At 40.0% G+C, this 14,614-nt stretch overlaps 1 protein-coding gene across 2 annotated transcripts in view; it reads left to right on the top strand.

Annotated features, from left to right (window-relative positions):
- Positions 1 to 1,898: 1,898 nt before the first annotated feature.
- Positions 1,899 to 14,614, top strand: part of LOC103468154 (eukaryotic peptide chain release factor GTP-binding subunit ERF3A) — a 15,556-nt gene continuing 2,840 nt past the window's right edge. Inside the window, exons 1-13 of one of the 2 annotated variants that reach the window (XM_008415032.2) lie at positions 1,899 to 2,359; positions 4,433 to 4,477; positions 6,831 to 7,076; positions 7,294 to 7,327; positions 7,399 to 7,476; positions 8,286 to 8,466; positions 8,631 to 8,785; positions 10,567 to 10,707; positions 10,792 to 10,885; positions 10,996 to 11,076; positions 12,632 to 12,805; positions 13,871 to 13,960; positions 14,047 to 14,215. In XM_008415032.2, coding sequence (XP_008413254.1) covers positions 2,167 to 2,359; positions 4,433 to 4,477; positions 6,831 to 7,076; positions 7,294 to 7,327; positions 7,399 to 7,476; positions 8,286 to 8,466; positions 8,631 to 8,785; positions 10,567 to 10,707; positions 10,792 to 10,885; positions 10,996 to 11,076; positions 12,632 to 12,805; positions 13,871 to 13,960; positions 14,047 to 14,215 — 1,681 coding nt within the window. In that variant the 5' untranslated portion in view covers positions 1,899 to 2,166. The remainder of the gene's footprint in view (positions 2,360 to 4,432; positions 4,478 to 6,830; positions 7,077 to 7,293; positions 7,328 to 7,398; positions 7,477 to 8,285; positions 8,467 to 8,630; positions 8,786 to 10,566; positions 10,708 to 10,791; positions 10,886 to 10,995; positions 11,077 to 12,631; positions 12,806 to 13,870; positions 13,961 to 14,046; positions 14,216 to 14,614) is intronic. The other variant, XM_008415033.2, reaches the window with a different exon arrangement.

The following is a 14,614-nucleotide window of genomic DNA, read 5'->3' as shown; positions in this document are numbered from 1 at the left end:
ATGTAAAGAAAATCAGGCATTATTGGGGGGCACCAGAACTTCTGAGGACCCCATGACCTCTTCCTTTCTCTTCCTTTGCTAAGAGGGCTAGTTAGCTCTGGTTAACTTATGTTATTCTTTAGTTTTTTCTTCTTTTTATTCCTAAGTTGTTTGTCACAACCATGATGTGTCAACACCATAACTGACAATTTACAAAACTTTGATAAAATTTTGTGAAATAAAAGCTTAATTTTGGTATATTGTAAAGATTTCATGGACCTGATGAGCTACAACATGGCCTTTTTCAGAATAACATCATATAAATTGAGGTAGTTTGGCTTTTTGTCAACTCCGTCAGATGTCAACTCCATCAGAGTTTTTGTGACTCTTTCAGTGAAATTGTCAAATCTCACTTAAATGTGCAATTAATTAATTGTAATGTGTTTTACATAAATTACATTACTTCACATTCACCAAGTTTTTCATTTTACTCACTAGTTTGTCATCACCTTCAGTTCTGTGTCAACTCCGTCATTCAGTGTCAACTCCGTCAGATGGACTTTTGTTTTTTGTTTTAAACAATATTTATTTTGTTTCTTGAGAAGCATTTATCTGTAAAATTAGTACAAATATCACTAATAGGGTCATTAAAAAAAAATTATTTATTTTTTGTCAGATGGTGATGACAACATTATAGGTCAGGTTGATTAAAAATGGAATTTAAAAAAAAAATGTTGCACCTGGGAGCCTGCACCTTAGCATCTTTACATTTCCAAAAAAATTTTTGACATATTTGCATACATAAGGTTGAGAAATAAAAAAAAATATATGGAAAAATTAAAACCCATTTTGTCCCTATTCTCAAGAATCACTGATTTATGTTTCCATCTATTGGAAAAGCCTCAATTAGAATAATTTAATTAAATAATAATAATAATATTAATAATAATAATAATAATAATAATAATAATAATTTATTATTTAATAATAATTTAATTAAAGAATCAACAGATTATTCTATGATTTGATCATCTAGAAAACTAAAGGTGTTGCTTGGATATTCCCAACATATTTCTGTGTTGAACAGCAAAAGAAATATCAATGAGCAGGAACGTAAAACAAACGAAGGTCAAACAAATAAAAGAGCAAAAAAGTTTGGGAGAGAATAACTAAAGAATACCACCACATTTAAAGTGACATCATGTAGTGAACTTTATTTAAGCAAAGTGAGGCATAAATGGTGTTCAGACTTAAGTTTTAGCTTCTGCAAAACAATTTGTATTTTTCATTGTTGGGTAATTGTGAATAATAGTTTGACTATTCACATTTGCATGAAAGATGTCATCCTCCAGGAAACTAGCATATCATACTGGACTTTGGAAAGGGACAGACCAACACAATATAGTGCATACTAATAAAGTGGAAGGGAAATCATGGGTTTCTCTATTCAGAAAAGTGGAGAATGCATATTCAGTAACACTGGTTCAACACTTTGTAGAACCACCATTAGGGGATCTTGATTGGGTGAAGAGTATTTATATATATTTCTCAAAACCAGACGTTTTTTATACTTTGGTTGAGAAACAGCTTCCGTGCATTTTGTGGTTTAAATTCATGAAGTAAAATTACAAATCAATTTTTGCTAGAAATACTTAGACATAGTATGTTGTATATTGAATATGTGTAAAACTGGTCAGCACGTTTTCAGTAAATAAAAAAATGCTTTAGGCTGCATGAATAAGCATAAAAGTGCTATTTATTTTTCCTCGACCAAAACCTAAGCGAATCTGCTGCGTTAAAAGTTCATGTCAAGTGACGTTAACCATTTTTCTACCGTTTTTCGGGGGATGTAGTTTGTTACTTTTAACTGTCTTCCGAACTGAATGTAGTGTGTGCTCATAGGACTTCGAGTCCCAGAGTTCTTCGCGCTGAGCACGTCGACTGAAGGAACGCTGCAGCTCACGCGGACTGTCTCTGGGAGTGCTGAGTCTAGCCTGTTCTGAGGCGTCCGGACCGACAGAGCGACTGCTTTACTTCATGTGAACTGGGGACAACATCGCGCACGCACTACAGGGACGGTCCTCACAGCTCAGCGGGACACTGCTAACATTGGGTTGAAGGTGGACACTCACGCGGACCAAGAACTGCGTAGCTCCAATCTTACTTGGTCAAAATCTAAGACCCACGATGGACCCGAGAGACACTGCCCCTGATTCCTGGGAACAAGAGGATGATGTGGAGGCCACAGTCGACGGACAGCTTGAAGCGGCATTCACAACCCTCAATGTGAACGCTAAGCCGTTCGTACCCAATGTGAACGCAGCTGAATTTGTTCCACCTTTTGCCATGAGAGCGCCCACAGAGAACGTCGATGCTGCTGGTAAGTTCACCACAGTCACGTTGGCGTTAGCCGTTCTAGCTAACTGCTAACTGTAGCCTGTAGCTTAGCGAGTGTTCAGACACGCGTCGGTTGGAGGGCGAAAAAGCAGCTACATGCTTTCCCGTGACGTGTTTTGTGGTCCACTTTGCGCCATGAACCTTTCATTTGTGATTATCTAGCTGTTGTTAAACACAGACACAGTTTGAGGACACCTGAACTTTACCGGCACTTGCGTTTTCACCCAACTGGCGGTAAACTGCTAGCTTGTTCGCTAGCTGGTGTGTTACCTACTTAGCGACTGTCATTCTGCGTGGGTCAAAGGCCGTGAAACTGACAAATTCTAAACATTACTTGGGAAAAGATGTGAGGTGCTGACATGTTTGTTACCGTGTAGCTCCGTGTTTTAAGCAGACACTCTGCTACTTGGACAGAAATTGGCGTATCCACTCCGTCTTTTACGTGACGTGGATTTTCTGACGCATTTGTTGGTCAAGAGTGGAATAAAACCTAAAACATGCGAGAACTGCGTGAAGGCAGTCCGGAGACAGGACAGCAGTTGTCATTGGAAACTAGTTCTATAACTGAAACTCAGTGTGAGTTTTAAAAACTGGATTCGGCTGCTGGTCACTTCCTATCTTTGTCGGGGTTTTTTCCGTTTAGTAACATTTTCTGCTACGAAATCGAGCCGTTTGCCAATGAGGGTGGCTGGTGTTCATAGGGCTCATGTCTTATTTGTGTCTCTTATTGACAACCAGTGATTTAAAGTAATCCTCAACGAGTCACATAGCTGTGAGGGAATGTTGTGTGAGTAAACATCTGTCTGGACTGGAGTTACTGTGTTCTGATCTGGTACTTTTCACAAGACCCAAACAGCAGTCACAGCCCAAACTGTGTCCAACAGTCTTCAGAAAACAATAATTATTAAATTGAAATCTGGATGAGAAAATTTCATCAGTTTTATTTTTATATCAGAACACTATACAGAAATATAGAGTTGTGTGTCATCTCTAACTTTGATTAGGTTTCAGACCAAAATATCTTTTTCTTCAATTAGTCAAATCTAAGAACTCCACCACGTACGCTCCATAAATGCAACCATTAACATAAGAACATTTACTTAGACGTTCATATTTAACTTTAATAGAAATCAGACAACGCTCATGGACAAGCTTGGATGCACAAATTAGGATTAACTTGGGATTCCTTCATTTTCTGTTTAAATCCAGAATTACAACTTCCAACAGGACCCTGCAGTGCATCTTTTATTTTATGTTGGTTGAGTGTTTAGAATAAAAAATTATAATTTTGGTGAAGTGAGCAGATCAGACACCAAAGAAAACTGGAAACTGGTATCTGCCAGAAAAAGCCTGATTATGCTTCTCTGTTCCAAGTTCCTGTGTACAGGTAGGAAGGAAAGAAGATGATTCCAGCTTGAGTCTCCCCTTTCTGAATTCATACCCATATTTCTACACAAATTCCCCATTTCAATCCTTTCCTACTTCAGTTTTATGTCGTCTTGTACTTGCTGTGTATCAGTTTATTTCCTCAAGAATAATTTTTCTTGTTTATATGTAATTATTTAAAGGCGTGGTATGACTCCAGTTAACATTTATTTTAATTCTGACAACCTGCCATTTAGGACAGGTTGTTTTTATGAAATTGACAAGTGTCTCCTGATCAAACCAGAGTAACGGTGAGGGACTCTGGTTTGTTGGGCATTTCTGAAGTAGCATTTAGTTGCACTAAGCCCAGTAGCTCCTGGAAACAGGCCGTCCTCCTGGCAGGTATGAGCTATTAAAAGGTGCAGTAGCAGGCATGTTGTGGGAGGGCTCCTTTTTTTTTTTTTTTTCACCCAGAAGTGTTTGGTATAGAATGACCTGACCGGTTCTGACCTGTGGACACGGGACAGACCAGTTCTGTGTGGAGTCATTAGTGAGCTGCTTCCAAAACACAAATTAAAGGTTCAGGTATTTATTTTGGCCCCACTCATTACAAAGCTTTGTTTCTGAAAAAAAGCAGGATAAATGGACTACCTTGAAAAAATCCAAACATTACCTTTTTTTCCCCCTGCAGTTGTGAATGATAAAATCTCCACCATGGACGTGTCACAAAGCAGCGGTACGTATAACGCTCTTGCCAGGCTGGCTTCTGTGTGCTCCATGTTGTTGTTGCATTCCTTATTGTTGTGACATGAGCCGACTCACACTGAAAGCACAGCAGCAATGCGGCCTACAGCGGCACACAGAACTGCATTCACTATAAATACGTTCCTGGTGGTCCTCATCTGGCCCACAAGCCGTCTGTTTCTGGACTCCTGGCCGACTACCTGCTCTCTGCAGTTTATGGTCAGTCCAGATCCTGATCCAGAAAACATGATGGATATCGATCCGTTCTGGATTTTCAAGGTCTAAAGAACAACCATTCTAACTTTGGTTTAGCTAGAATGCGCTAAAGACGTGTCAACGATCTGTTAATAGGCTGTTAACTATTGGCAGACAGCTGAACGCATCAGCCAAAACAGCTTTTAGAAAACAAAGAAGTTGGCGGCCTGCTGAGTTTGGGTAAACATGACATGCTGCACGTTCACCAGTAAAATAAGGTGAACAATGAAAATCGATGTTCTGATGATGTTAAACTTCTGCGTTCTTAGCGCAGCAGATGATGCATGGGGCAAGGGAGAGTGTTCTGTCAGACTGCTGATTTAGACCTGATTTATTTATTCTCTGTCTGACCAGCACAAGACCAATGTGCCTAATAAGGGGAAGTAATATGTAAAATTAACTTTTTTCAGTTTTACATCAGGTTAACTTATTCACTCATCAAAAACATAACTGTAGTGTTGCCTTGATTCTTTCATGCATATTTGAGGAATGCTTTAATCTCTGTGGTATTTTGAAGAGACCTTTTCTCAACAACAAAAACTCAAAGGAGCTTTTTTACAAGAAGCCTTTCATTTTTAAGTTCCTGGCTTCTGTGAATCCCGTTAGAATTGAACTACCACCTCTTTTTTGGCCTTTTGTATTCCTTAAACTAAATGTTATTTTTTTCCACAAGTTTCATGATTAAGTATGTAAATTTATAAGATTTTATTTCCTTATGTTTATTGCTTTGCATGAAAAAAAATGTCGTTCATATCACCAGTTCTACAAACAAACTGAGAAGAAAAGACAAAATGTTGATTATTTAAAAACAACCTAGTGTTTGAAAAGAATAAGTAAAATAACCACCATGCACACAACAGTTGAAAGGGTAGTGTGCTTTGGATTGCTGTACAACTGAAAACAGAGTCTTGCAGTAGATTAACATCAGCTTGTGTGTGTTGTGTGTCTTGCTCTGTCACATCCAGTGGGAGTGTTTCATTATCACCTTAAACACACGTGGCCGGATTTCAACGGGAAATAACAGTAAATGATAAACAGCTGAGTGTTATGCTGGTCAGTCTTCTATGTCATAGTTGGACTTTAATCATACAAAATATGACTAAATCATATTTTGAATTTGCATCAAACACAGCAATGAAAAGATACACAGCTTTTACAGCCGTGGACCTTTTAATTTCCATGGCAACCTTTCAGCCGTGCAAAACTGGGTGAACCTAACACTGCCTTCGAGACGCAGCTCCTCCTCTGAGCTGCAGTTTCCAACCTCACAGACCAGCCCTCCTCTGCAAGTCCTAGACTCAGCTCCTTCAGACTAGCCAGCAGCAATTGGCAAACACCTGGTGGAATTGAGTATCTGCTGAGTTCATTATGAGCTACTTCTCAGTGAAATGCTGGTAAAATCATTGTTAAAGGGTTAATAGAGGAGCCATGCTGTGATGACTTCCTGAAGATGGAGTTTCAGAAAGAGCAGGAGTTTTAAAAGAGACAGATGCCCAATTTCAAGTCATTAAATTTCAAAGTCAGATTTTTTAAGTCATATATGACATATATAGCATTTTTATAAAAACTGAAGGTAACATACTTAATTGTGCTATAAAATGGCACAGTGTGGCTGGAAAATACATGATACTGCCCATTTAAAGATATGCAATTCTGTAGTACTGGTATGTAAATTCTGTCATAACTTTGTTAGGATAGAAAAACCTAGAAATGTCAACATCTCATCTCTTGAAGCAGAACCATCCTGTTCTGGGTTTGTTGGATTTCAGTTAAATATGTTACTATGAACTTACAAATGTTATTACATATATTGACTAAAATTAGTTTGTAGTTTCTCATTCAGTCAACTTCATCTGTTATTATTTATACTCATTCAGCGATGTGTCTCAGAGGTGTCTGTGTTTACGTGAATCACTGAACATCATGTTTGAAGAAATCTGTGCCACAGTCTGACCTAGCTGTTTTTATTCCAGATCAGGTTCATGTCGGTTCAGCTGCTGTCTCCCGAAAGTTTCAATTTAGTCACAATTAGCAAGTATTTGATAGTTGACCTTTTGAGTCTGACTCGGTGGTGTTCTGTGCTTGTAAAGTGCCTGTGGAGAACGGTGATGCGGAGATGACGTCGGAGGAACCATGGGACCAAAAAGACGACGAAGCCACAGAAGAGGAACCGGGAGGTGGGGACCGGGGCCCGGGGGACTCAGCCTCGCCGGAGGATCTGGCTCCAGAGATGATGGAGGAGGAGGAGGAGGTGGTGTTAGTGCCAAAGGTTCCAGCCGTACAGCCAGATGCCCCCAAGAAGGAACACATCAATGTGGTGTTCATCGGACACGTAGGTCAGTACTGAGACCCACTGGTTCTATTTTATTTGTGGAAAACATTGTTTAAGAAACAGTTAATATAGAAAGTATTCACACTGCTTCACTTCTTCCATGTTATGTGCCAGTGTTATTCCAAATTGTAACTAATTTCTTTCCCCACAATTCTTTCACATAAATACCCATGATAATGTGGACTTTTATTCAAGAGTCTAAAGTTTGATTCTGTTTCCAGATGCTGGAAAATCCACCATTGGAGGACAAATCATGTAAGTAGTGTTCTGTATTGCAGGTGAAGTGTTGTAGGAGGATTAGTTGTAACCTCCCCGTCTTTCTGCAGGTATCTAACAGGCATGGTGGACAAGAGGACCTTAGAGAAGTACGAGAGGGAAGCCAAGGAGAAGAACAGAGAAACCTGGTGAGTGGGCCGCTTTAGCTGCTCCGTCATGACAAACTAGCTCTATTTCCATTCTTTGTCCGTACTCTTTGCCAACCTTTTGTAATTGTGGTGTTTCCATTAAATAAGAAATTAAATTAAATTCACTTGTGAATAAGTTTTTTCATGTGATAATTAAAAATAATTTCAGTAATTAATGTAAACGAATGAGATATATTCATTATTCAGCCATGGTACCAGCTCTCATCATCTATCAGCCAATCAGAGGAGACATTGGCGTTGCCTACTTGGGAGCGGTTACATTTGCGGCGTTCTGGGGAAATAGTCAGTGATTTTACATTAGTTATGGATTCAACACGTCGGAACGATATAACTTTTTATGACCTGTGTTGCTGTGGGAGCTCTGGTGGAGCCATTGTCTGAAAAATACAAAAACAACCAATCATCCTCCTACCACTTTCTGTTGTCTTTTTTGTCATTTTCTTCAGTAGTCACATCTGGTTGTTCATTACATGACTGATGATGTAAAAAGGGTTGAGTTGCAGTTTTGTGAAATAAATCTATTTCGCTACGGCTGGAAAAACCCACCTGATCCTGGCTCAAAAACTTTTTATGGAAAAATATGAGTTTTTTTTCTAAACTGGTGTGTTTCCATTAACGTTCATTTTTGCAAATTCAGTGTGCTCAATTTTATGGTTAATGGAAATGAGTTATTCGTGTTTGATCCACTGCCTGGTGTGTTTTTATGAGGGCATATGTAGGTCATGGTAAAGATGTTGTAAAGAGCAGTCTTTTGACGGTCAGTGACGGTCTGTGCTCTCCGTCTTCAGGTATCTGTCCTGGGCTTTGGACACCAATCAAGAGGAGCGGGACAAGGGGAAGACTGTGGAGGTGGGCCGAGCGTACTTTGAGACAGACAAAAAGCACTTTACTATCCTAGACGCTCCAGGCCACAAAAGCTTTGTGCCGAACATGATTGGAGGCGCATCCCAGGCTGACCTGGCTGTTCTGGTGAGTAACTCACAACTGACCCACTGTTGGGCTCCACCACACACAGACATGCTAAGGACTGAATAACCTCCAAACTCAACTGCTAGTTTATGTTGAATATGAATGGGAGAGCTTCCCTGAATAGAGTTCCCCTGTGTAGCTGACACCGCTAACTGCTCCCACAGGTGATCTCTGCCAGGAAAGGTGAGTTTGAGACGGGTTTTGAGAAGGGTGGACAGACCCGGGAGCACGCCATGCTGGCTAAGACGGCCGGTGTCAAGCACCTGATAGTCTTGGTCAACAAGATGGATGACCCTACAGTCAACTGGAGTCTGGAGAGGTGGGTACAGGAAAAACGGGAGGGTTCACTGTAAGCCTGCCGCAATTAATTAATTACTCGAATGATTATTTAAAATGCGTTCAGTGATTTCCATTTTGATCTTTTTTGAAGAGCAATTTTGTTTAGATTTGCTAATTCATTTTATTTATGGTTTCAGTTGTGTGGTTGTTTTTTTTCTTTTGATTGAATGTTTTTGGTTGTTTTTATTTTGGGCAATTAAAATATCTTCCAGTTGCAATGTGGAGTGTTTTGTGCAAAATTAGTCTTTCAAAGGGTGATCTTCTATTATTATACTACTTGAAAATGGTCTCAAAACGACAATATTGTCATCTATTGTAATAATTTTTGGGGACAACTCATTGTCCAGTAGAAATTATTTTGACAGGCCTAGTTCAGTGTTGATAACAGAGATGGTTAATGATTCATGCTCTGCTGTTTCACTGTTCTAATTGTAGTCCTCTGTGATTACTCTGAATGTTTGTTTGAATTCTAAATTTGTCCAGGTCTCACAGTACTCTGCCAAATAAAACAGATCAGATGACAGTTATCAGCTCTGCTGCCATGTTACCAGCTGCTAGCACACTGTGGTGGCCTCAGGTCTGTCTGCAGGGAGTCTCCATGTTTCTCTGGGTACTCTGTCTTCCTCCTGAGTTCCAAAACAAGCATGAGTCATCCTAAAGTTGCCCAGAGGGGTGTGTGTGTTTTCACATGGTAGGTTGTCCTGCGATGACCTGGTGACATGTCCAGGGTGAACCCCATTTCTCACCCAGCAATATTCTGAAGATGGGCTCCAATCCCCCCACAGCTCTGCAAGGATAAGTGGGTGTAGGGATGCTCATGTGGGAATTTAATGGCATTGTTACCCCAGCAACCTGCTAATGAAGAAACATAATTGCATTTTACTCTTTGATTCCAAGTTGTTGGAGCGTTTCAGCCATTTGGATTCAAATAAGAAACCAAATTAAACCCCAGCGTCCTTCATCCAGATGACCTGAGACAAACCAAGTACAGACTGGTGAACAATGTTAGCTTGAAGGCCCCAGCTCCATCTGCAGTCCTTTAAATGAACAAGGTGTTGACTGTAGAGGCAGATGGAGACGTGTTGACTTGTCAATCCTGGGTTAACTGGGGGAAGATGCTGCAGCAGCTGATGTTTACATGGCTGAGCCTGAGATGATGGCGTCATCTGTCATTTCCACCTCATAAATAAAATCTGGCTCTCCCCACTCGGCTCCTTCAAACTAGCAAACGGCAAATATCAAACAGTGGGCAGAACTGCACACCTGCTAAGCTCATTACAAAAGCTACTTTTCAATCCAACACTCCAAGGAACAGCTGGCTGTAAATATCATAATAGAGAAGCATTGTTGTGATGACTTCCTGAAGGTGGGGTGCTAGAAAGAGCAGGAGCTTCTTAAAGTCCAATTTCAAAATGTCAATTCATGAATTCAAATTTCTTAAGTTATGTTTGATACCTACAGTATTTTTATAACTGAAGCTATCATAGTTACTTGATAGTGCCATTTTATAGCACAATGTGGCTGGAAAATACATAATGCTGCCTCTATAAGCTACTCATTCTTATCTAAAGTTATTGAAATTGTAGATGTTTTCTTTAATTTCTGTATATGTACATTGATGTTGGGACTAAAGAATGGAATGCAGCACATTTCTAACCTTCTCTGATTGAGATGGATACTTTTCCTCTTCACCCTCATATTTCCAACACCAAGCGTTTATTCAGGTGAACCTATGTGCTGCTTTGTTTCCTGGGCTGCTAGGTATGAAGAGTGCAAAGAGAAATTAGTGCCATTCTTGAAGAAAGTGGGCTTCAACCCGAAGAAAGACATCCACTTCATGCCGTGTTCTGGGCTGACCGGAGCCAACCTGAAGGAGGCGACTGACATGTGCCCCTGGTATATGTAAGTCTGTTGGCTTCCTCACAGTCAGGACAACCCAAGATCATTGCCTCGTCCTTCTCCAACTGCTTTTATTTGAATTTCCAGAGGTTTGCCCTTCATCCCACACTTGGACAGTTTGCCAAATTTCAACAGATCTAGTGATGGACCAGTCAGATTGCCCATTGTAGACAAATACAAGGTGAGAACATCTGTTTGTTTTTTAATGCATGTTGTATGAAAACTGCTTCCTGAAACATGGAACAAATTGTGTTGTTGTAATGGATTGAAAATGTGTTGCTCTCTCACCAGGACATGGGGACCGTGGTTCTGGGAAAGCTGGAGTCTGGCTCCATCAGTAAAGCACAACAGCTAGTCATGATGCCCAACAGGGTAAGACATCCAATCAGATACAGACCTGCCCTGAATCAGGGCTACTAGGGCAACCGGCGACCCACTGGGTTTTTGTTTTAAAGCATGTTTTGTTGTCAGGAAATGTAAAATATTACTGGATGTTACAGGAAGACATTGATAATACTTAAACATACAACTATGGTGTTAAAAACAACAAATAAAAAAATACAATTAAAATGACTATCATTTTTTTTCACATTTGTAAAATCCCAAGAAGTAATCAGCCACTGCCCATACTACTTAGGGTTGGCCGCTGCACTGCGCATCTCTACTGTATACCATGGACAAACAGGGAGATTTAATTTATGAGGCACTAGTAGAGGCCAAGAATTATTGGTGTATGAAAAACAATTTAAAATAAAATAAAAAATTCCACGCTTATCCTGATGGGGAGGCAAGTAAAACCTGGTAGGCTGCCAGACTCATAATACACTGGGGGAAATCTTTCTGCAGAGTTTCAACTGTTTCATTTAAGGTTTTTGTGGCTCTATTGGTTTTTATTCATTAGCACCTGGACAGAGAGGAAGACGTGTTCAGGAGTCAGTCTGGGATCCTCTGTAGCCTCTGTGGTGCGCCTGATTCAACACAGCCACAATCTGGGATTATTTTGTATTTCTCAGCAAACTTAACAACTAATGCTGATTCCATTTTCTGATTAGAGTTTCCCATGAGCAATATTGGTTCAGATTGGGAGAGGTGATGTCACACTGTGTGCAGGAGCAGCTGCTGTCAAACAGAGTCAAAATGTTTAACTATAAACATCAGTCTCTGTTCCCTGAACAACATGGACCCTTAAGGCCTCCCACATATTTCAGCAGAAGTTCTGAAATCAGTTCTCAATGTTGATGCGTGACAAAAATTGCGTCATTTTGTTTGTGGAGACATCTGCCTGCCGAACTCTACAGGCCAGGGTCAAACTGTTTCAACAGAACTCTGTGTGAAGTGCTGTCTTACTGGTTAGAGGTTTGTTTATGCTAATGCAGAAAGACACTGGGACAGCAATGTTAACATTTCTCTTCAGCTAGTCTCTTTCACTACCTGGTTTTTGTATGTAGGACATCTGATGCAATGAGGAACTATGCATTTGCACGGTTCTTCACTCTATAATAGAACTGTCAAACATAGTTCTTTTCTATGTACATAGTTCTAGCATCTATAAATGAAAACCAAATAATTGAAGCATCAAGTCACTGACTTGCAGGAATTCTTCAGGGTGATCAAAAGTTGAACATGCATACGGTGACAAAAAGTGCTCACTGATTCTAGATCAGTTCTTCTCCACACAGCACAGAGGAACAGCCTCTGCCTTCCCTGCAGAAGCCGCTAGTCTCTGCATGATGTTTCTGCATCTTGTTTTTCTGCCACCATAATTAGTTTTAAGGTCAAAATGATGAGAGGTGTTGATTTCTGATACGAGTTACATCAGGAGGGAATGATTACGGTTTTTTCCCCATTTCGCCCACTTTGTGTTTTAGGCCTCAAAACATTTCTCATTACTGTTGCATCTCTGATTTGAGTGTCTGTGTTCCTGCAGCATGTAGTGGAGGTATTGAGTCTGCTATCGGATGACGTGGAGACGGACGATGCAGGACCTGGTGAAAACCTCAAGCTGCGACTGAAGGGAATCGAGGAGGAGGAGATCCTGCCGGGATTTATTCTGTGCAACTCTGACAGTCTCTGTCATTCAGGACGCACCTTCGACGCCCAGGTGAGTCCACCCGGCACAGCTCCTCTAGTGCAAGAAAAGTGAGATGTGTCAGATCTAACAAAAACAAATTTACAGCACCTTAATTGTGAAATAAAATTATTTCAGTCCATAATCTTGTTAAGGGTCCGTAATCCAGGCCAGGGGAAAAAAAAGGTCCTAAATGGTTTTTAGCTGAACAAAGTCAGTTTAGCTGTATGTATCTGTATCTGTATTCAATTGGTGCAATTTCATTTAAACATTTAAGCCCAGCTTGTACATTATTAAAAATACATAAAAAATGCAAATAAACAATTGATTCTTTCCATTAATTTTTTTTAAATGAGAAAATAAATTTTTTATTTATCTATTTTTGGTCATGAGAGGATGGGGGATATTTTTATTTGTGTTACAAGAATATGGCATCATTTATCTAGGCAACATTACACTGGATGTTTGTCTTCAAACATCCTGCACAACAAATTAGTGCAAAATAACTGGATAAGAGAACGAATAACAGCAACAAAGATGAACCAAAATAAAAAAAAGCTGATGGAGAAAAACATTAAAATGGACACATTCAGAAGAAAAACAAAACACCTCATCGAATGGTGTCAAAACAAAAACAATGAAATTATCTCACATATGTGGGTTAGGATATATATGTTTTTGTTTAAAATGTATTAACTGCATTCCTTTATTCAGTGTAGGGCTGATTTTCTGAAAATTAATTTTCTTGGATTAACCAATAATAACTGGACAGCAAAGGGCGATAAATAGTTTTTTTTTTCTTCTTCTTTTTTTAACTAAAGCTAAAACAGCCAGTTAGTAGTTCTGGCTAAAACTTTTTTTTTTAATCTAAAATGCTAAATGATAATTATGATCAGTCACGAGGACTTTGACAATTTTAAAAAACATTTTTTTGAACGGATATTTTTTTGAGTCTATGCTCCTGTTAACGATTAATTATTGAATTAACTGACAATTATTTCAATAGGTGATTAATTGTTTCTGCCCTAAAATTAATCATAACCACACCAAACTTTAGATGAAATTACTTGAACGTAGTGTGTACCATTTTCTCCACAGATCGTCATCATTGAACACAAATCCATCATCTGTCCAGGTTACAACGCAGTCCTTCACATTCACACATGCATTGAAGAAGTGCAACTCACGGTAAGCTCCAGAGTGGGATCGATTTGCTGCTGGTATGGATCTGTATCGGAACCTGAACTCCCTGCTGACGTCTGCCTCCTGTGCAGGCCTTAATCTGTCTAGTGGACAAGAAGACGGGAGACAAGAGTAAGACGCGGCCCCGGTTCGTCAAACAGGACCAGGTCTGCATCGCCCGTCTGCGTACAGCTGGGACCATTTGCCTCGAGACTTTTAAAGACTTTCCTCAGATGGGACGGTTCACCTTACGGGATGAAGGTAGGCCTGATACTCTGAGGTAACATCCAGCTATAAGCAGGATGGAGGTGCAGGGAAAAATCCACTCCATAAACTATGATGGCACATAGTTCTCATGTGACGTCACAACTTCTGTGAACTTTGTAACCGACAGCCATCTTGGCAGGCAGTTGCCTGCAATAAATCCACAAGCTTAGAACTAGATCTCACTTTGTTCCTATCTAATTTATAAACGTTATGAGTAGAGGTGTGCCGATTGATCGGTCACCGATCATAGTCGGCCGATTTTCGTGAAAAAATGCGTGATCGGCGATCAGCGGTCATTGGCTCTTGTTGCCGATACCGATCACCTGCATCTCATTTCGCAGCCTGTCTGTGCAGCTGGTCTCCTCTTTCCTTCACACTGCGCAAACGCGCAAC

Source organism: Poecilia reticulata, linkage group LG8, assembly GCF_000633615.1.
Source record: "Poecilia reticulata strain Guanapo linkage group LG8, Guppy_female_1.0+MT, whole genome shotgun sequence".
NCBI classification, from domain to species: domain Eukaryota; kingdom Metazoa; phylum Chordata; class Actinopteri; order Cyprinodontiformes; family Poeciliidae; genus Poecilia; species Poecilia reticulata.
The sequence above is the reverse complement of the archived record's forward strand: the minus strand, read 5'-3'. Positions and strand labels throughout refer to the sequence as shown.